Source organism: Sander lucioperca, chromosome 10, assembly GCF_008315115.2.
Source record: "Sander lucioperca isolate FBNREF2018 chromosome 10, SLUC_FBN_1.2, whole genome shotgun sequence".
NCBI lineage: Eukaryota > Metazoa > Chordata > Actinopteri > Perciformes > Percidae > Sander > Sander lucioperca.
The window spans coordinates 40,995,179-41,018,312 of record NC_050182.1 but is presented as its reverse complement, the minus strand read 5'-3'; the positions used below and the strand labels follow the sequence as shown (position 1 = coordinate 41,018,312).

Here is a 23,134-nt window from a genome sequence, read left to right as displayed (position 1 = left end):
GAAAAAAATCTATATGAATGAATGACCTGAATAATGCTGAGGTGAAACGTTGGATTTGATAAGAACTAGCTTTAAATGATGGCTAAACCAAAATTTTGACGGGGAAATTCCCAGGAGTACAAAATAATGGTGCGAGGAAGCTAGTATGAGGCCTAAGCAATAAGTATTTCATCATAGATTTGAAAGGGCAGAAAAGTGTGTCTGTGCGGGCCACAATGATGAAACAAACACCTCTGCGTTTAGAATGCTTAAAGCAGTAATGATGAGAATGAAAGGCCAGATTAGAAAAAGTGATATCTCTACCAGGGTTGAATGATTTGGAAGGAGTAGTAAATTCACCGCATCTGAGAAAAGCATAAAAAGCTAACAAAAATACGGACTCCAGTAAGGCATCAATGTAGGAAGAGAAAACGCCTGCTCTTAGAGTTGAAACCAAGTTATGCAAAATGCATAGTGTAATCGGCTGCCTGTGGTCAGGGACAGAAGGATGAGCTTTAGAGATGCCTTTCAGAATTAGTTTAATAGCCTGATTGGAAAATAGACTTGGGAATGAAGGATAGTACACTTGATGTTGAACTGCCAGCAATCAACCTGCGAATATATTGTGGTTTAAAATGGCGAGTATCTGTACAATAGCAAATAAATGCACAAATAATGTTTATGAGAATGGGTTTAAGTGGTACACCAATACTGCCGTACAAAGCCAAAACGCAGTAATTTGGTCAAAACTGAGTTTAGACTGGAAATGGGCTTTGTAACATCTCCTACGTCTTGTGACAAAATCTCCTGGTCCAACTGTGTCCCGTTTCAGAGAAATCACTCTGTCAAATTTGCAGTAACTACAAAATCCAAGCTAGTACCAAGGCAAACTGCAGTAAGTGAAGCTACTGCGTTCTGGCTTATTACAGTAACTACGAAATCCAAGCTAATACCAAGGCAAACCGCAGTAAGTGAAGTTACTGCTTTCTGCCTTTGTTTACCCGGCTTTGACGCGGTAGATACTGCTGTCTGCCTCTGTAGCCCCATTCGAATCTACCAATCTGTCCGCCTCGCGCACAGCATCCTTATCACAGAGTATGATAAGGAATGCCATGCGCGAGGTGACACTGTGACACAGACCACCAACAAGCCAACAACATATCATCATTAACCCAGAGAAACATGGCACAATCCCGAGGAAAACTCATGGTGTCTCTAGCTTTGAAACGCAAGTATCCAGACAGCGGTAAGGAACATTGTAAAATATGAACACCTAACCTGGCAATTAACACCTAAATCAATAAATTGCCGTTACTAGCTAGCGAGCCGCTAGCATATAAACCATTTTAGCTTACCTGCTCCCTTGAAGGCAGTAACGTTAGCATCTATCCACTCTGGAAACGCTGTCATAACTGTTTTGCTTCTTGTTGTCTTCATTTCTTACGCTATTGTAATGTATTGTATTGGGTAACCTCTCAGTTGAAGCTTAAGAGGAAGTTGTAAACATAGAGCTTTTATTTTGACGGGAAAAGGGAAGTGGAAAAAGCGTTGTATTTTCTGACCGTTGTCAGTGTTGTCAGTGGTTGAATTAAGTGAGACGTGCAGTGCCGTCTTTGTGAGACAATATAAGAAACGCTCGGTTACACTATTGTCATTTCATTTTATAATGAGTATTTTTTTTTTATATGGAGATAGGCTACGTTCTCAATAATAATTTTAATATGTCAAGATTAAATATCTATTTTTCAGTTGTCAGAGTAAAAAAAAAATTTTTATGTCACAGACTGCCAGATGCCGAGTCTCGCAAATTGACTGTGACACACGAAATGGACATATGCACACCGTCTCACGCAACAACGCAATTTTTCTCATGCAAACATAATAGCTTAATTTTTCTATTCTATATTTCTATTATGACTATTTGATAAGAGTAAAGATGGTGTCCGTGAATTTTTAGGCTGTATGTAGGACCTAGTCCACAAGCCTCGTACAACATTAGGCTGCAATGAGAAAAACAGATAAATCTTTAGGATACAAGGCTGGTTATGAGAAACTCATATTCCTTTATGATTTTGCAGGCCAGTGTCATGAGAGAGCCCCCAAAATTACTGATAGGCCTATATCAGATAATGAAGATGAAAGAATGAGGAAAAAATATCTTGAGGTGAGTGTTTGCCTCACTGGACGCAGATATTGAGGACAGCTGTTTCACTGAGGATTTGCTAGTGAATACAGTAGCTGACAGTGAGGAACAGGATGAGTGCAGCATGATGATAGGTGGTTATAGCGATGAGGATGAGGATGGTGATGATGAGGTCAGCACCAGCATTCCTTGTCAAGAGCTGCCTGCAAAGACTCCGCGGATTGGGAAGCCTTGTGGCCCACAGTGCAGAACAAAATGCATAAGGAAAATAACAGAGGGCCAGAGGATGGAAATATTTGGTGCATATGGGAAGATGACATACCCTGAAAAGAAGCACTTCATATTTCGTATGATCTCACAGCAGCAGACAAAACGATACACCACAGGTGGTCCAACTCAACGAAAGCGGTCATACCAGTATCATCTTAATGATAACCTGGGCCAGCGACAGGAGGTGTGTAAGACTATGTTTTTGTCCACCTTAGGATACCACCCAAAAAATGACCGCTTGATAGTGACTGTTTTTGGTTGTGCCACCTCCTCGACTCTAGCACCACCTCAAGACCAAAGGGGAAGACATACCCCCAGCAACAAGATGGACATGACTCCAATGTTTGAACACATTGAATCGTTTCATCCCTCAATAAGCCACTATAGGCAGGAGCATGCTCCAAACAGGAGGTATCTGCCCAGTGATATCAACATCCGGTCAATGTTTAACACTAGAACGGCCATGACGGACCGTTTTGAAATTTATATGTGTAATAACTTTGCTGAATAAAAAAATACAATCCTGCTGCTGCCTGAATTTTCCTAAAAGAGTCTGTATTTTAATTTAAAATTGTTTTTATATACATTACACAAAAGGCAAAGAAAATACAATCACTTTTACCTATTTCGGCCATATACGGTCATATTGACCGCTCGGATTTTCGCGGTATTGTTTTTAATTTTTCGCGCGGTTGAAGATGCATCTTGGTTGCTTAGTAACTACCATAGTCTCTGTCAGAGCAACGTAACTAGCGGTCTCGAGTAACAAGTGTGGGCATCACCGATGGGCCGAAGGCAAAGCCAGAGTCGGTAACGTAGGATACTACGGCGTGGATGGACTCTGTTCTGAATCAGAAGGCAAACACCAGGCGCTCGCTCTGTGAAAGACGCGGAACACGTAGATGGCCGGTAGCTGTCTACGTGTTCATATAACTTTATACATCCTCGAACTGGCTGGAATCATTGCACACATCCTCTCCAAGGAGTGCACCAGCAGTAAAATTGTCCAGAGGAAGTTCATGCAGCAACTGGCAGAGGAGCTGAGAGCGGAGTTTATGGAGGAAAAAAGGGCAGCGGCTCACGGTCCGAATAGCAGCGCACCGCAGCAGACGCCAAAACGGAGGCAGTGCCAGGTTAGGTTATAGCTAAATGTTCAAATAACATACTTATAATTGTTATTTGGCTGTTATGAGTTAAGTTGAATGAATTTCCACACCATATTTTTCGGGATATGAATTTATGAAATAATTACGGTTTACTATGCCATGATATGAATTATTGTAACACGTATTACTACTCAAATGTATAATTAAACTCGTAAAAATGTACATTTCGGTGTTATTACGTTTTTCTAAAGATATCCTAACACAATACATAATACAATATTGCAATTAGGTATTTATCATGAGAGATTATAGAGTTTGGAATCTGGCGGTCAAAATGACCGCTCACGGCAGTTCTAGTAGTTATGGAATTCCGGCACTTCTAGTGTTAATGACTACAGGCAGAGCTTTCTAAAATGCTCTTACGAGACTTACAGGAAGGCTGTGAAGGAACTGAATATCAGCTTCACTCGAAGAATCACTGCTTTTCATGAGACTTTTGCCAGTGTTGGCAAGAAGTCACCCTTTAAAAAGAACACGGTGTCTGTGATATGGCATGAAGGCATTGCGGGGAGAACAGCAGCAGAGGTGTCATCTGCGTATGTCACCGCCCTCCATCAGGAGCGGGATGCGCGACATGTGACATACTGGGAGGACAACTGCTCTGCTCAAAACAAAAACTGGGTCCTGCTCACCACGTTGGTTAAGCTGCTGAATACCACAACTAACAACATCCAAGACATCACACTGAAATACTTTGAACCAGGGCACACCTTCATGAGCGCTGACAGCTTCCACCATGGGGTGGAGAAAGCCATGATTAAACGGCCTGGAGGTGTCGTCCTGGACTTTCAGGACTTCAAAGATGTGATTGCCTCTTCCAACTCAGGCAAAGTAAATGTGATGGAGCTCCAGTGCAACAACATCCTTGCATGGAGCAATGGTCGCTCAGTGACCAAAGTCAAGAATGTGCCAAATCTGCCCAGAATGACTGTCATTCAGATGAGGAGGGGCTCCAGGTGCATGTTCTACAAACTGTCGCACGATGAAGAGGAGTTCACACGATGCGACTTCCTCATGAAGAAGGTAAGAGCATAAGACTTGTATTTCACATAAATAGACCTATAAACATTGTAACACTTGCAATTATATGCACATTTTGGTTTATAGGTAACCTTGGAGTACCCTGGACAGTTGAGGCCTGGAGACAAGGGGGTAGAGAAGGAGAAGAAGATGGACATCATCTCAAAGCTCTGCCCAATGATGCCCCCCAACCGCCGTCATTTTTGGGAGAATCTGGCTGAGGAGGATTGAGAAGGAGGAAAAGAAATATGCACTTACACACACAAGTGCACACCCCTACTCTCACAAAAACATTTTCACATGTGCACACACCATCCTTCATCATCTGCCTTTTCTGCTCTGATATGATGCAGTTAATATCAGGATGTTTCATTGCAAGATGTACTCATGAACCACAAATTCCGCATAGACCTTGCAGATCATAACCACATACATGCGATAATACCTGTTGTCAGTTAATCTCTGATCTGCAAACTGGATGGAATCCGTAGTTAATGTCTACACCCACATTAATGCCCCATAAACCACATGTAAGCAACTCTGCATTGGCTTGTAGAGCAAGATGTTCTTACACCAGCAGATATGAGACCACAACCAATTACACTTACTCAGCAAGAAAGATTCCTTCTCCATAATAACTCTACACTTAGTAACCAGTTTATTATCTAAAATGTATAATCTGTATAATATATAACGTATAATAATTTATTCAACTGTAACTTTGGAGGCTGTATATTTTGTGCTGCGGTTACATTTTATGTGTCGTATGCTAGAGGTGTTATTTTGTCCGGATTGACTAGATATTAGAAAAACCTCTCAGTATAATGGAATATAGTTTAACAGCACCACAAACTACAGCCTCCAAAATGTAAAGGATTAACATTTTTGTCTTAGTTCAAACAAAACCTGAACATTACACATGTTACATGTTACCTGAGAAGGTAGATTTATGCGTAGTGCCTAACGCATCTGCTTTATAATGTTGTCTAGCTTGGGAGTGTACACACACACACACACACACACACACACACACACACACAAAATCTCCTTGTTATTCTGTTTGAGTTATGTTGTTAAATGTATATGAATTTTTAAGTGCTGTTTTATAAGTAACCTTGGTATTTAATGAATTAATTTTCAATTAAAATAAAAATCCCCAAACCAAAATACCAGCATTTTGATTGTGTGTGAAATTATAAGGATGTTTTGTGGAAAATAATGAGAATGACAGTTGAATCATTTAAGACTGATGTGACAGGGACATTAACAAACAAAAGACTATTCTTGAATGCATTGGATGAAGCATTTTCGACACTCAACCTATACACATCCATAAACAAAACATAAAACCAATTGAAACAAATGAAAATATATAAGGAATAAAAAAAAGAAAGTTGGATTAACACATTTCAATTGTAGATACTGCACTCTGCTTTTGTAATAGTGTTTTAGTTGCTTGAGGTTAGACAAAGGCAGAGTGCAGTATCTACATTTTTAGGGTCAAAGGTCATATCAATGGTATTTTTTTTAATGTATAACCCTTTCCTTCCTGTAAAGGTATTACATAAAAGTATCAACACTATTGTACCTACAACATGTTTGGCTGGCCTGTACGAAAACTTTGAAGCCATTTTTCTCAGTTTCAGTGTTGGCGTAGTTACTGCACTTTGCCTTTGTAGGGCAGAATAGAGACACAAAAAAAGCGAATGTACTCCAAGCAAAATCATACGTTTAAAAAACAAACAGCTAAGCCCTTCCTCATATATGACCTAACAGATTCTAAATAAGACTGCAGGGGGTTTGAAATTAATGAAGCACTAGCTCTTGAAGAGAGGGAAGTATTACAGGTACTGGGCTGGCTGTCAGGCAGAGGCTCCGAAATCAGTCAGAAAATGAAAGTGAGAGAGAGCATCAGCCAAAAGTGTTATGATGACCAGGGACGTGACGGGCAGTGATGATTAAATTGTGAATGACAGCTGACCATGTGATGCTTCTCATAAAATACCATTCCAGTGATCAAGAACGTGAGACCAGAAGCGCAGATCGGAGCGGCAGCCGTCATCTAGGGATATGAGATAATGCAGATTAGGAACCAAGTACGCCATATCCAGTAACCGGGAAATGAAGGAACGCCCTGAGGAATGACGTGCATGGCGAAGTTCAGATGCCAGAGTAGGGAGAGCAACTGGCGTTTAGCTATGTTAACTGCAGAGGAAAAAGATGCAGAGATCTCGCGAATGCACTGCAATTTGTTGAGCGGGAGAGACACTTTAATGCCGACGGAATCGAGGGTGATGCCGAGAAATTCCAGGCGTGTGTCAGGACCAATTGTTTTCTCCTCCGACAGTGGAACGCCGAGGGACCAAAAACAACTTCTCAGTTTGACCAGGAACGAGCCAGCACTATCGTGATGGGGGGTCTATGAGAACATAATCGTTGAGCAGATGAAGAACTGAAGGCACCCCTACCCTGTTAAGCAGGATCCAGCAGAGAGCTTCGGAAATGTCATTGAAAATACACGGGCTGCTCTGCAGCCGAAAGTCAGACACACCCCGAAATAGAATTTTGAATCCCACCTGACGCCAAAAAGAGGCCACTGGGAAGGATGAATGGGAACAATTTTAAATGCGTCGGTGATGTCCGCCTTGGAGAGCCAAGCGTCTTGCCTGGCCAGCTTTATCAGTTTAATGGCATTGTCAACGGTGGCGTAATACATGGAAAAAGGAGAAGGCGGAATGAGACTATTGATAGCAACGGGCCCGGTAGGGGGGAGCAGACAGATAAAAAAATCAGGCGCTTCTTACCCGAATACTTCCTAGTAGCAACGCCTGTCGGACTAGTACGAAATATCAAACGGCCCAATAGCATAACCTTTTCTAACCTCTGTCGCCAGCAGGCGGTGTCAGGGTCGATGACGGCGGAGTGAGGAGTTTTTGCCATGAACGCAACAGTTGGAGCGGAGAGCACTCCCACCCGAAAACCTTGGGAAAGGCCTGAGAGAAGGTGATCCCCGAAAACAGAATTAGGATGAGAAGACAGTTTAATTGCTAGTGCATGCAAGTTTAATGGAGTGGAAGGATGAACTTTCAGAATGTCTTTGAACCACCTCGAAACTGCTGCCGGGCCGGGATCAGGCGCCAGGGGCAGACTGACCGGGGATGAGCATCTCGGCAGTCGCTGCAGATGTGAAGGAAAATTCAGTTGGGGAAGGTACAGGCGTTGTCATTAAAGTTATGTGCCGCAAGTGGAGCAGGAGATGACTTGAACACCCCCCAGGAGCATGACCAGGAGCTCGGTGTCCAGGATGGACCAGTTTAGGCGGACGTTGGACTGGGCATCCGGCATGGTTGAAAAACGTGCTCTGGTTTATTGGCATTTTTTTAAACCAATCACAACTGTCTTGGGCGGTGCTAAGCACAGGATGGAGCAATGGTGCCTTTCAGAGCACATTAAAGAAACTGAGGAGGAACATGACAACAGCATTGACAAAAGTGACTAAAATAAATTAAATATCAAAACTGCACAAAATAAATAAGACAAAATTAGATATTTAACTTCTATGCATATCTCTGCATTCAGAGGACATTAGTAACTGAGGAGGACCATGACAAATGCATGTATACAAGTGAATAAAATATGAAAACTGCACTAAATATATAAAAAAAGGCCCACAAAACGAGATGTTTTCACATAATTTCTGTCCCTTTTTATCCTCAATGTGCAAAAATCCACATTTTAAACACAAACTTAAAATTAATCAAATGATGGTTACCATGGCTGTGGCGCAAAGACTGCTGCACGGCTCTGACGCATGTCCATCTAAATGTTTGTTTTCAAAATAAAGTCCGAAATCAGATGCGCATTAGTGTTATTCATTTATCTATTGACTAGCTGTCCGCGACCCACCCAGCTCAGCGACGGTGAGCAGCTTTTTGTTTACATTCAACATGACGGCTACCGAAGCGCAGTGTCACCCGGATTGTTGGTCTGATTGGTTGGACTATCCAATGCGCCCAGAGGCATTTGAGCGGCGTCCGTTGGTGATGCCCATTTGGAAATGAACTGTCAATGAACCTTTCCCAGAGCCACTCTCAGTATCAACCAGGCTACTTTTGGGTAGCAACCCACCAGTTGAGATCACTGAGCTAAGAGGACATCTTGAGGTTTGAGGCATCTGTAGCAAACAATCTCTATAACAAAATCGGGCAGTGTATCTTTAGTGTTCCACATATTTCTGTACAAAGTGATGACCCTATAAATCTCTCTTATCTGCTAAGATCTGTCCTGCTTGTTCACAGGGGCCTTTCAAGAGCCCTGCTATATTTTCAGTGGGAGTATCAAATCAAATCTGAATTCAACCTGTGAGTGCACAGCGGTCCAAATAGTGTCCTCCCACTGGCAACAGAGGAGAGCAGAAGATGAATGAGGCCTTTCTGTGGGTTTTGAGGACTGCAGGCGTGAGGGTGCTTTGTCATCATAATATTGAAAGTGAGTTTTGCAAGAGTTTGTGCCTTTTGGCCATGAAGGTGTGTGCTGCCTTGTTTCACAACTCATTAGAGTCAACATTTTGATTGACTGCCTGCTATTCAAGCTGATATTGGAGCTCATACAGATTTCTACAGCTCTGTGGAACTTTCAAAATGAGTTTTTCCTTTAAATGTTTTTTGTGATACTTTTTTTACCTTGACAGTAAGGTCATAACATCTAAAATCCTCAGAAGAAACACAATAAAACTGCATGTTGTCGCCTTGCTCTGTGATCGCTTTGCCAGTCCTTCCTCCACAGCGCTGTGGATGAATGTCTGGCTAGTCCACACAACATTCCGGGATGGGAGAAAACCGTGCTCTGGTCTACTGGTATTTCTTTGAACCAGTCTACTGGTATTTCTTTGAACCAATCACAATCGTCTTGGGCGGTGCTAAGCGCCTCTGCAAAATAGCCTCAGGAAGGAACTTGTTTCAAAAGTAGTTTTAATTGTGCAACAGAAAACTCAGATTGGACAGATAGTCTAGCTAGCTGTCTGGATTTACCCTGCAGAGATCTGAAGAGCAGTTAACCATAGTCCTCATAAATCCACCGGAGTTTAGAACGCCAACACAAAGAAAGCAGAAGGTAACTGACATCCGACCGAAAAGAGTGACATCCAGCGGAATTTTTGTCGGCAACGGAGCAATCCCGGAAGTGGAACATTGTTCCACTTCCAGTTACACATAAGTGGGTGTTTAGGTGGTGGGATTAAAATTAATTTAAAAAATTGTCATTGTGGGACTGCAATCATGTCAATCATAAATATAATATTATGTTTGGAGTGTGTGTGTGTGTGTGTGTGAGACACAAAAAGGTGTGTCAGATGTTTGTTGGGTGACCATACAGATGTTTTTTTTGTTTGTGTTTTTTAATGTTAGCTGTTAATTGTTGGAACAGACAATGCAAGACAATTTTCTGTGTGAACAGACAAAGTTTTATCTTATCTTAATTGGAATAATATTAGCGTAAAATAGACTTGGAACATTGTAAATCTATCCTTTAAAACGTTAGCCAAACCTATTTGAAAGTAAAAAAACAGGTGAACTGTAAAATTATTTTTCAAACTGACTAGCCTAGGTTTATCTTTGACCCACTGTACTTACTACTTACTGTAGTTGTGTGTGCACACTTTTCCTGTGCATGAGGGATTGTTATCAAGTTTGACCAGTTGTACGCTCCAAAACAAAAGTGCAAGCGTATCTGGATAAGCCATTGGCTTGTTTGCAATGTGTATGGTTGTCTGACTGCTCATGTTTCTTGACCCATGGACGCAATTGATATTAAGGTTGCACGATATTGCCAAAATGTGATATTGCGATATCCATATTCATGTCAATATTCTTAAACATATAAAACACAAATGTTATGGGAAAATGTAACAAAATAGATTAATAGAATATCAAAACAACAGTTTTTTGTACAATACAATGGTTTATTTAAACCGACAGCACAACCTGAATAAATAAATAAATAAATAGAAGATTTTTTCCGGATATTACTATGCACTCATTGTACTGTGTCTTGTGATGGTTTTTGAGGTGAGAAAAGAGGCTGGATATATTGCCTCTTACAGGCTGCACCACATAGTGCATCATTTTGAGCAACATCTGTTGGCTTAAAGCCAAAGTACTTCCATGCTGGTGTAGGATTTGTAGTCTAAAATGTGACCGATGACCGGTCTGGCCCTAAAAAGGGCAGACTTAATCTGACTCCAATTCTATGGTCACTACACTCTGAATAGTGTTCGTTTACTGGTAGATCAGAGAAATAAGACTCAGGATTTGTCCAGTTAAAGTTAATAACAAGCTTTTAGTGAAGAATGATATTGCAATCTACAATTATGTGTACACGGATCAGATACAACAAAGGACTATCTTTCACCTAATCATCAGACAAAGATTCCCCCATTCATCTGAAGTGCAAAAACTGTCTTATTTATTCAATTCCATCCCATCCTCTGGTGGTGCTGTCATCAATTGGATACAGTCCAGATCTTCTGGCTCCAGCCGGCTTCTAACGATTTGTAACACATCGTATGAAAACATGACCTTGACTTCTCCCATTCTCAGCTCAAAAGAGACGAGTCGCTATTGTTGGATTTGAACACCTGTGTGTTTTAATCTCCTGCAAACTTAAAGCAGCCATATTATGCTCATTTTCAGGTTCATAATTGTATTTTAAGGTTGTACCAGAGTAGGTTTACGTGGTTTAATTTTCAAAAAACACCATATTTGTGTTGTACTGCAGTGCTCTCTCTCACTGCTGCAGATCCTCTTTTCACCTGGTCTCTGTTTTAGCTACAGAGTGAGACCTCTTTTCTTCTTCTTTTTCTGTACTATCTTTGATTGCACTTGCACATGCGCAGTAGCTCAGATGTAGATCATGTCAGCTAGCTAGCTCCATAGACAGTAAAAGAAAGGCTGTTTCTACAACTTCGGTCAGTTAGAAGAAGGATTAGCTGGGAGACTTCTAAATGAGGGCGCACAATGCACTAAATGTGTGTTGTAGCAGTGCTTTGCTATTGAGAACGAGGTAGCATGCTAGCGTTAGCATGCTAACGCTAATGCTAACGCTACGAGCTAAGGGTTGCGGTTAGCCTGCTCGTTTCGGCTTGTGACGTCACAAGCCGTGCCGATTTTGAACAGCTCACCCGGAGACTGAAGGCAGGACACATTCAGAAACCGTATCTCACTCTAACAGCATGGATGGATTTTTTTCAAAGTTTGTATGTGTGTGGAAGCACCAGAGACACAAAAGAACACCCCAAATCCCAGAAAAAGTGATTTTTTTCATAATATGGGCACTTTAAGGAGTTTCATGAGAGCCAGGTCATTTCCATACTTTGTGTCACAAATCCCGCGCTTGCAAAACGTTGACCATTGTTGCCCCGATCAGAGAAGATCTTTCTCACACTCCCTTTATAATGTCTAATCACTGTAAAACTAGATGGCCTCTCATAACCCAGGGAACGGAGGCAACAAGGTCAGCACCATGAACTCTAAAACCTCTTCTTAACACTTTCACAAAATATATTCTAACACTGGCGAGGAGGCATTATTTTTTGGCTACTAACGTTTCCTCTTCAATCTCCATAATTCCGTTGTGTCCCTGAGCCACACTCATGTTCTTACTTTTCTGTCTCTTCTTTCCTTTTGCTCCACACACTAGCTTCGCAGTTCGCACTCTCTCTTTCTGTCCTTTCGATTCTCGCTTCTTTCGCTGTCGCTATCTCCCTCTTCACCCACGCTGTCCAAGTGTGCACGTGTGACAGGGCAACTGGCCAATGAAATATGCGGGCTCTGAATTGATCACAGCACACAGCCAGCGGCGCATCTCTCCACAAAATAAACGCAATATTGCATACTTTTCGGGACATTTTCGATACTGATATTGCACACTTTTCGGGACATTTTCGATACTGATATTGCACAACGTGATTTTCAAAAACAATATTGAGTTGCTATATCGTGCACTCCTAATTGATATGATGCCGCTGTGTTCCCAGACCTCAGCAATTTGATGTGATTAACACAGACACACACACACACAAACACACACACACACACACACACACACAGACACACAGACAGACAGAGACACACACACACACTGAAATGTATTGAAGAAAAAATATTCTAGAGCAGCACATTTGAACATTTGTTTTTTATTAGTCAAAGAACCTTTCTCCAAAGCATTCACTGTAGATTCTACAAGCAGGAGGGCTGTGCAGGTTTACGTTCCTGACTCATACTCAAGCCTTAAAAAAGCTCATCAAAGCAGTCTGGCACTACAAAGAAAAGCAGCAGCCAAATATGTCAATCAAGATTGTTTGTAATTCCATCACTTTTTTTAAAGAATCACAGAGCTATTAAAGTTGCCACAGAAAGTTTTATCATCAGAAGTGCATCACATTTCTATGCTAATGTGGGCTGTTGGCTTTCGAAGAGAGGCAAGAAGATCGGGGCCAATTATGTACGTCTCTTCGGGCTCATAATGTGCAGATGCGTAGATGTTTTCAATGTGTTTGTTGTTGCTGTTGTATCTCACCAAAACTCTGTCCCTGTTGCTTTCAGGGTCGCTGCGGTTGTAGTACTTCTTGACTTCATAGGGCAGGTCCTCGGCATGAGGAGCGTGGAGGTTTCCAATGGTGTAGTAGCCGTATTGCCTTTTGTCCTTTATCACTGGAAGCAGACAGCTGGGCCCTCGATTCCGAAACGCATGAAATCCGTACTCTTTTCGAGTGGGATCACACAGAGCCACCATGTTGTTGTCCAGGCAGTCCTGAATGTACCACACCAGCAACTTGAGGCCGTGGCGAGGCGGTGGTTGACCGAACCCGCTGTCCTGCAGCTCTTGGTCCGAGTCGAGGGTCTTCAGAGCTGAGGTCAGAACGACTGACAACACCAACGTAAAACAAAACCAGAGCCGCATCTCTTTGCCGTGTGCCATGTCCAGGTGATATATGAAAAAAAGACAATTCACAAATTCAAAGATTCAAATTCAAAGAGGCTTTATTAGCATGACCGTATTGACACATAGTATTGCTAAAGCACATAGTACAGGCCCGTGGACAGTGGGGGGGTTCGGGTGGTTCGAAAGACCCCCCACCCCCACTGCCAAAAGGTCCATAGTTTAAGTCTGTGTTTTTTTTTTAGTTAATTAGTTTTTTGATGTAACATGCAAGGGTCTTTTGAAATAACTAGGGATGTCCCGATCACAGTATCGGATTGGAGCTGATTTTGGCATTTTGTTAACTGATCGGGGATTGGTATTCATCCCGTTTACCTTACTCAGATCATTTACATCAGCTTGTAGTGATCACTTCCTTTTATCCATACACGCCCTGCGCCACAGACGCACGATGCCGGCATTTTCAAACCAAGACGGAGCCCGGCTACTCACCAGTGTCTGTTAAATGTTAAATGTCTCGTAGCTTGCCAGCCCTTGGCAACAGTCACCCTTTTTTTACAGAAGCGGATTACTCTAATTCTCCACAATTCTTCTGTGATTCCACCAGAAAACGACGCTTTCAGGTCGTTATTCCCTGGAGCCGACATTGGTAAACACGAGAAGAAAATCAAAGTTTAGTTTTCGTTGTCCAGTGGGAAACTTGAGACTTGATTGGGACCCTAAAGAGAACTATTTTGGTGTTGATAGAAAAGACTAATTTGCTGCACTAAGTTAAATGTATTAAGTTTAAGACATATTTTAGTTATTTTGTTTACTTAGTAAAAATAAAAAAAACAGTGTGCAGCTCTATTATCTGAGCAACTACAAGTATCGGCTTGGGACTCGGTATCGGCAGACATTTAATATTTAAAAGATTGGGATCGGATCGGGAGTCAAAACAGCTGATCGGGACATCCCCAAAAATAACGACAGCCAATGATTTTAATCCCTCTCAAATAAATATGATCTAAACCAAAGCCCTAATCTAGTTAAAAGCACCACTTTTGTGAATGTGTTAACTGGCACACGACATGTAACAATCTAACATCTAATGTATCAACAATCCACACAACCAACTTTATGCAATCATAACAAAATGTTTGAGGCGTGCGTGCGTGCGTTTGGATTAAAAAAGGTCGTACATGATCTTGGTAAGCAATTTCACAACATTGTAGTAAATAATTCCGGTGCATAAATAATTCCGGCGTGCTCGTTAAGATCCAGCACAAAGTAGTGCATAAAACGTCACCAAATTGAAGTATTTGAACCTCATAATTAAATACAAAATGAGGTAAAAAATGCAAAAAGGGTCCACTTAAAAAAAGAAAACTTCCACTAGGCTGGATCCAGGCCTGTAGTAAAACAGGGAGACCTACACATTTAATTACAAGTTTAAGATGCAGACAATAAAACATTGTTAACATTCGTGCAAAAGCAACAACTAGGTCAACAAAATATTTAACAGCAGCAGTATTCCGCACAATATCTTGAGGAAAACATAACACTCATTGTATACTGTAGTTACAATGAGTGTAACTACAGTATACTGGTTGTATCATTTCACAACTTACCTCTTAGTTGATAATAAAAAGAGCAAGTTTGTCTGTAACAGCCGTTTCTAAATGTTCCTTCAGCTACAGCTTAAGTTTATACGGGTCGTTCTGCTTCGGATGAAAGAGCTGCTGGGCCCCTGTGGTTGACTCCTCTCTGTCTTACGTGTGCAGGATTAAAAGCTGCATGCTTGTTATTTTGACCAGAGGTAGAGCCATGTTCACTCTCTATTTGTGAAGAAAGGGGAAGTGCTGTGTTCGCTGCACAGCTGGTGTCTGCAGAAGGTTTGGTTTCAGTTTAGACTAGTAAAGCCTCAGCTTGAAATAAATTATATATGTAATGTTGAAAATTGTTAAGTAAGGTTTCACATCACAAGTTGCATGTGTTAATACTAACTATCATCTGTGGTGAATAATGCATATTGTTCTTTAACTGTGGCACTGTGCTTGCATTGTGATAGAGGACAAGTGCAAATCAAGAATCAGGTTCAGGACTTTGTGGTCGTGAGAACGAATGGTTAAATGTGTTACTTATGCTGTCCCTACCTTGTGGATAACATCTGCTGTCAAATGATGTACAGCACAACGGCTTTGCAATTACACTGCAGAATAGTAACAGCATTAGAGTTAGAAAAACTGCACCTAGTTATTTTGCTACCAACTTGCAGTGAATGCATGTGCTTACACACTGTGTTGTGGAGCATATATGCACTCTACTTTAATGTAGGGCTGGGCAATATATCAATATCAATCAATATCGTGATATGAGACTAGATATCGTCGATTTTGGATGTCGTAAAATCGTAATATGACATAAGTGTTGTCTTTTCCTAGTTTTAAAGGCTGCATTACAGTACATTGATGTCATTTTCTGAACTAACCAGACTGTTCTCGCTGTTCTATTTGCCTTTACCCACTTAGTCATTATATCCACATTACTGATGATTATTTATCACAAATGTCATTGTGTAAATATTTTGTAAAACCACCAATAGTCAACCCTACAATATCGTCACAATATCGATATCGAGGTATTTAGTCAACAATATTGTTATATTTGATTTTCTCCATATCGCCCAGCCCTACTTGAATGTCAAGTCAGACAGTATAAGACACTATATACTTTCATGTCAAGTCAGCTGCTGTTGGGTGTGGTCAGTTGTTCATCAGACCAAAACAGGAATTATACCTGCAAAACTACATGTACAAATCACGTAATGGGTGAATGTAGTTCGCAGAGACTTGCAGATTGGTCAACAAAACCACCTTCCAAATCTCCACTATGCATGGTGCAGCCCTGCATGTCAAACAAGAACATTGTTTGATCGTATTTCCTGTTGTGGAACGGGTTTAAAAAACGGACACTAGATCTTACCTGGGCACATTCAAGCAGCAATAACTTAGTTTTTCAAGATTTGTGTGTCTGGCCACGTGATAACTCTGACTGACGATATAACCAAATTACACTGCTACAATTTATCCTGGAAATGTGCTTTTGTGGTTGCCACATTTTAAAGGAGAATTCTGGCCAATTTTTACGTTAATCTTGATCGCTATAAATATGCGTGTACTTTAGATTGAAAAAAATCACGACCCGAATCGATGCAGGCAACACGGAGTTGCTGCAGCTACGTGTACGAGCTTCCACTGAGCTAAAATGGCAGTTGTGGGGGCAAGTTTTAGAGTGCCTTTGTGCCTCTTAACAGACACAAAATGCAATTAAAATGTCTGTGCAACATGAACAGGGCCCTTACGTGACAACAAGATGCGTTTTCAACTCAGACATTGTTTAAATTCTCCTACCCTGTCACAATCCTGCCGGTAGGTAGCTTGCCCTGTTAGCTTTTAGCTGTTAGCTGCTAGCTGCCGTCCATGATAAGTGTGTTCAGCCAGGCTTCTGTTATAATTATCACGCAGCAGTTCCGTGTGTATTTGTAGCTCATCCATTTTGTGTGTGATCGATCTAGTGTTGGTGAGTAGGAGGCTTGAGAGTGTCGATTTGTGTGGTAGTCAGCCTGGCTGAACACACTTATCACATACGGCAGCTAACAGCTAACAGCTAAAAGCTAACAGGGCAAGCTACCTACCGGCAGGATTGAGACAGGGTAGGTGAATTTAAACGTCTAGGTTGTAAATGCATCTTGTTGTCACGTAAAGGCCCTGTTCAAGTTGCACAGACATTTTAACATGTGTAATAAATGTACCATTTTCTATACCATTCAATCAGCCAGTGCAGCAATGCTTTTCCTCCGAACAAGATCTACTATATGGGATTTGTATTTGATACTTTGTGGGTTTGTCGGTGTAAGTCAGGCAGCGTAAATCAGGGTGAGTTTGGGTTACTCAGGCTGAGTCCTAAGCTGTGTCCTATTTCAGGGACTGTCTCCTTTTGAAAGACACTGGAAGACTAAGATGGTGTAGCCTTCAGAGGACTGAGGCTAATGGCCTGAACCTGCACCTCTCCCCCAAATGAGATGTCATCGCCAGGTCCTGCCCCTCAGCCCACAGAGGCTGTGCTCGTTATTCACAGCGGGGCAGTAGAGCCTGATGCAAAGCTAGCCACAAAAGGAGTAGTGAAAGGGCCACCTGGCTGTGGAGAAATGCAGGGGAATCACATACAGTATGTAAGACTTGAATCATTTTGATGTGCACAATACGGATAGTGCTAAAATAATGTTCCGCTTTTATAATAACAATCTTACCAGCTTTGTGCACAGCTGCAAGGATAAACAAAGATAAAAGTCCAAATTACATATTCTAGAAAAACGTTTGAGCGGTCACCAAAGGCATTCTCCTGGGAAATACATGAGAGAGCGAAGCATCCATCTCAAGGTCTTTGCCCACAGCCATTGTCGTGCAAGTGTAGCACACTTATTTTCCTGTTGTTGTCTCAGCACCAGTCTGGGTGCTGACAGGTTGTAATGGGTCAACCAGCAGACTGAGGTGCTGAGTGGGCAGTGAGGACTTAAAGACAAGTGAACAGCATGCATTGGATTGTGGGACACAGAGCTGCAAAGGACAGTGGTGGTTTCTTCCCAATTAAAGGGAAATATGGTCGCTTTTCTAGAACGTATTTAAAAGAAGCGTTTGCTGTGGAACAGCCAGTTTTTATGAATTAGTAAAAGAAAGGAGAGGTGGTCAATGGCCTCGTTGCACCACCTTAAAGCGGACATTCTATTTCTTCCATTTTTTCCTTTCTTTGCTTTGACCCTTTCAAGCCATGCTATCAGCGTGGCTCTAAGGATGGCAATGTCAGTTTGATGGATTGCCTTGGAATTTCGTACACACATTCATATTGCCCAGAGGATGAATCCTAATGATTGTGTTGATCCCCAGACTTGGGGTAAGACATTTTTGGCTCCACCACTGTTAAGGTTTATGAATTGTTTCATTGTGCATGTAAGTAACATTGTGGCCTCCAGGGGCCACGAGTGGGGCTTTAGACTTGTGAAAGTGTTGTAATGACTTTAGCCAGACCATAGCCTAGATCACTATATACACAGTTCCTCCAGGATTTCGCAATGTCGCGATCGCCCAATTCACGCAAATTCAATCAATCACCGTGACTTTGGTGCGACTCGCAAATTTGACCAATAACCGGAGTTTCCCACGACTTCAACCAATCCCAGCAGTCCCACGTGCAAGACATTACGTCAGTATAATGTGACTCTGAGTGCCACTGACCAAGCAGGAGTGAGAGAGAGAGCTTTTTTCCGATATGAAGACGAGACTCGAACATCTCACATTTACCACCAGAACGTACAGCAAAAGACTAAGTACAAAAGTTGAAAAAAACGGTAGTTACCCTTTAAAGTGAGAGAGTTTGTAACGAGCAACCCTGGATGTCTTTCTAAAACGTTCACCTTTGAGTCACGTTTTAGTACCCCACCTTCTGTTACCTGAAATCACCATTCGCGACTATTTACAAGCTATCATGACAATGTGTTTTCTACCTCACTGCTGTGTGAATCCTTGATTGTGAGTTCATAGATTAAAAACTAACCAACTAACTTTAGATAAGCCATCTTCTCCATGTTTTGAGCTTAAGTACTCAAGCTCTAGGTAAATTTTAAAGCTAAAGTGCGTAGTTTCTGTCTACCCCATGAGGAATTCTCTAAGTAATGACAACAAAACTGACGGCGCATCCACGTGATACAAGCCTTCCGTGATCGTGCACGGAGGATTAAAACAACACAATGGACTCTTCAGAAGAGGTAATTGTCTTTGCTCAAAAATAATAAAATCAGTGAAACGTCCTTCATGAAAGATTTGTTGGGGGGATGGATGCAGAATTCCAATGTGTTTGTGAGAGAGAGAGAGAGAGAGAGAGAGAGCGAGAGAATTTCATTGACATTGTCACACTTGGCAGACGTAAGTACATTTGTGCTTTTTGTGCTTCCTTGATGGAGCGTCGACACTGACTGAATCAGACTGGCAGTAAAACTTCCCGTGAGCCAGTCTGACACTTCTATTGAGGAGCTGCCAGGCACCCCGTGGCTCGCTCTGTACTTCATCCCTTTTGCTGCAGTGTCAGCCTGCTCCCACAACCACTTCTGAAATTACCCCACACACTCGATTTACACCATGTTTTCCCTCCACAAAATGGACTCCCATTAAATCTGCTGCACATGTCAGCCCCAATAATGACACCAAAGTGTTTAATATCACTGCACATGATGACACTGCGACGTGATTCAGCTCCTACTGTACATCTTTGGAATGGTGTGTGTGTGTGGGTCATTTAATGGCTGTGTGTGTGTGTGTGTGTGTGTGTGTGTGTGTGTGTGTGTGTGTGTGTGTGTGTGTGTGTGCGTGTGTCTGAGGGTCATAGGGTCATTTAATGGCTGTGTGTGTGTGCACAGGGTATCTGCAGGTTTCAGAAAGCCAAATTTAGGGCTTTCATCCTACACCTAGGTTAAACTGGATTGAAGACCCACTTCTAAATCTAAAGTAAATGAACACAATGCTGGATCCAGCTGTGATGTGTAAATGGAAGGTAAAGAAGAAGATGATGCCGTAAAATGTTTAACCCTTGTGTTGTCTTCCTTTCAACCTTGAAAAAAACACTTTTTTTTCTGACATTTGTGACGCCTTTTTTCACAATTTGTTTTTGCTTTTTCCAACGTTTTAAATTTTTCTTCTACACATTTTCAGCGCTTATTTCTACATCCAATATTTTGTGATATAAAACAAAAATTTAAAACGGGCCCATGTGACCCGAAGTCAACACAAGGGTTAAACAGCACAAAGTTCAGCTGTTTTAACATAGCAGACAAGCATTTTAAAAGATGTTTGCTTGTTGTCTTGCAGACGATTTTGGCATACTTTTGATCCGTTTATTGCAAAATCAGTTTATTTTGGGTTCATACTGCTGTAGTAGCGATAGTCATCTTAGCCCTGAACTCTATTCAGAAAACATGCATTTTGATAGATATTTTTTTTAACAAATCGGCATCATGATGCTGTTATTTCGGCATACTTTTTTTCAGTTTATTGCAATTAAATATCTGTACCTCAAGTAGCGCTGGAAGGAGCAGTCATCCAGACGTAATGTTACTTTGTGGAGAAGGAAGCTGTTTGCTCCTCCGGATTGCGTTATTAATACAGACTAGAGGTGGAGCGGTACACAGAAGTCACGGTTCGGTTCATACCTCGGTTCAGGCATCACGGTTCGGTTCGGTACAATGGAGGGAAAAGCATAACATAAATGCAGAAGGCAATTTTTTTTTATTGTGCATGTCTCAGGCTGTCCACTGAGCTAGCTGTAACAGCTTGAAGTGTATAAAGTAAGATGTAAACAGTAAACAGTAAGTACCCTGCATCATCTCCATCTGTAACTTGTAAACAAAATAAGACAATCAGCTAGTAGTGTGATATGGGAAACAAGCGCTGCTCTCATATGTGAATGCACAGAGCAGGGGTGTTAAAAGAGCAGCTTCGGTTACACAGAGCAGTTGGCGAATTGTGGCGTTAGCTTCACACGCTAACAGCGGAGCTAGCAGCAAACAGCGAAGCTAAGAGCTAACGGCGGAGCTAACAGCTAATACCGGAGCAAACAGCAAAGCAAACGGGCCTGGAGGCCATTTGTGGTCGAGACGAGAAGGGATACAGCTACGTCCGTGTTTGGTTGTATATGGAAGGGACTAGTTTGCTTCATGTGGACTCACTGGACTGACCGACTGACTCCATGGATGTATTACTGACTCGACATGTAGGCGGAGCTCGGGAGTTTCCGAGCTAAGGGCAGGGCTACAGATTAGGTGTCCCTAAGAAACGCGTGTCTAACAATAGTTCCGCATTACATTAATTTGCACGCAAGTTTTATTTATTTTTATACCGTGTATTCTCCGTGTAAATTCATGGACCGAACCGAGATGCCCGTACCGTTTCGGTTCAATACGAATACATGTACCGTTCCACCCCTAATACAGACCCAACACCGTTTGATTTTCCGATGTATCTGGTACGAAGCAACAATAGTTATTTCCAGGGTGCGATTTGTGAAAAAAGCAGAAACAAAACATGCATGAATTAAATCCCCTTCCCAATACCATGGATATAGTGCACTTGGCCAGCAATCCCAAAACACGTAGGCTATTTATGAACAATTCAATATTCAATGGAAAATTATCTCCAAATGAAATAGCACAACATGGTGTCAACATAAAACACAGCGCTTTCAAGTCGGAGAGAAGACTTAACTTCGCGACGAAAACAAAATACTTTCAACAAGGAAACGCATGTTCCTTCCTCTGGAATGTCCTAATCCAAACCACATTCTTTTTCCTGAACTTAACTAGTCGTTTTGGTGCCTAAACTTCATCGCCGCATGATGCTCACTTTTTCTGGCTAAACTCCGCTACCACGGCCCCTGAAAGGACCGTGATCTGACGGTGCCTGTAGCCGGCTCACAGTCACCTGTTGGCGGCTAAACAACTGCTGCTGGTAGCCGGGGTCCTGGAGCTGTGTAACAGCTAAATACAACCAGCAACTGCTGCTCGGATTTTATCATTCTATCGCACTATAGACTGTTCACGTTACAGCGCTGTACTTATTTAAAAATGGTTCTATTGATGTAAATATGTTCTATTGGTGAAGTAGCATTGGATACATTTTGTCACCACCGGGGATAAAAATAATTTAGCAGAGGCAGTGATATGTAGACCAGAAAGGGTCTTTGGTGTCTGGCAAACAATGAAGTGACTCACTACCGCCACCTTTTATTTATTTATTTATTTACTTATTTATTTGACAGCGACAATGCACAGCTCCTTAGCAGTACCGGAGTTAGCTATAAGCTTATTTACATCTGTAGTCCCTGGTACGGTGGCCCTGAAGTGCAAATCACCACAGCAATTAGAGAAACGCAACAACAAATCATAAAACACAACGGCAAATAGGAAAACACAACAGAAAAAATGAAAACACGACAGCAAATATGAAAACAAAACGGCAAATAAGAAAACACGACAGCAAATAGGAAAACACGACGGCAAATATGAAAACACGACAGCAAATAGGAAAACACGACGGCAAATATGAAAACACGACAGCAAATAGAAAAACACGACGGCAAATAGAAAAACACGACGGCAAATAGGAAAACACGACGGCAAATAGGAAAACACGACAGCAAATAGGAAAACACGACGGCAAATAGGAAAACAAAACGGCAAATATGAAAACAAAACGGCAAATAGGAAAACACGACAGCAAATAGGAAAACACGACAGCAAATAGGAAAACACGACGGCAAATAGGAAAACAAAACGGCAAATATGAAAACAAAACGGCAAATAGGAAAACACGACAGCAAATAGGAAAACACGACAGCAAATAGAAAAACACGACGGCAAATAGGAAAACAAAACGGCAAATATGAAAACAAAACGGCAAATAGGAAAACACGACAGCAAATAGGAAAACACGACAGCAAATAGAAAAACACGACGGCAAATAGAAAAACACGACAGCAAATAGGAAAACAAAACGGCAAATATGAAAACAAAACGGCAAATAGGAAAACACGA

At 41.7% G+C, this 23,134-nt stretch overlaps 1 protein-coding gene and 1 long non-coding RNA gene across 3 annotated transcripts; both read right to left on the bottom strand.

Annotated features, from left to right (window-relative positions):
* Nucleotides 1-10,760: 10,760 nt before the first annotated feature.
* Nucleotides 10,761-12,012, bottom strand: LOC116066593. The gene is made up of 2 exons (XR_004108997.1): nt 11,910-12,012; nt 10,761-11,236 (listed from the first exon to the last, which is right to left on the bottom strand). It is a non-coding gene; the product is annotated as an uncharacterized LOC116066593 (long non-coding RNA).
* A 741-nt stretch (nt 12,013-12,753) lies between these two features.
* Nucleotides 12,754-15,299, bottom strand: si:ch211-198c19.1 (uncharacterized protein LOC100151013 homolog). Of its 2 annotated transcripts, none has more exons than XM_036006758.1 (2): nt 15,126-15,299; nt 12,754-13,538 (listed from the first exon to the last, which is right to left on the bottom strand). In XM_036006758.1, the coding sequence occupies exon 2, from the start codon at nt 13,534-13,536 to the stop codon at nt 13,012-13,014; it is 525 nt and encodes a 174-aa protein (XP_035862651.1). In that variant the 5' UTR covers nt 13,537-13,538; nt 15,126-15,299; the 3' UTR covers nt 12,754-13,011. The 2 variants fall into 2 exon arrangements, with proteins under 2 accessions (XP_035862651.1, XP_035862650.1); XM_036006757.1 differs by having other exon boundaries at nt 12,754-13,565; nt 15,126-15,298.
* Nucleotides 15,300-23,134: the final 7,835 nt, after the last annotated feature.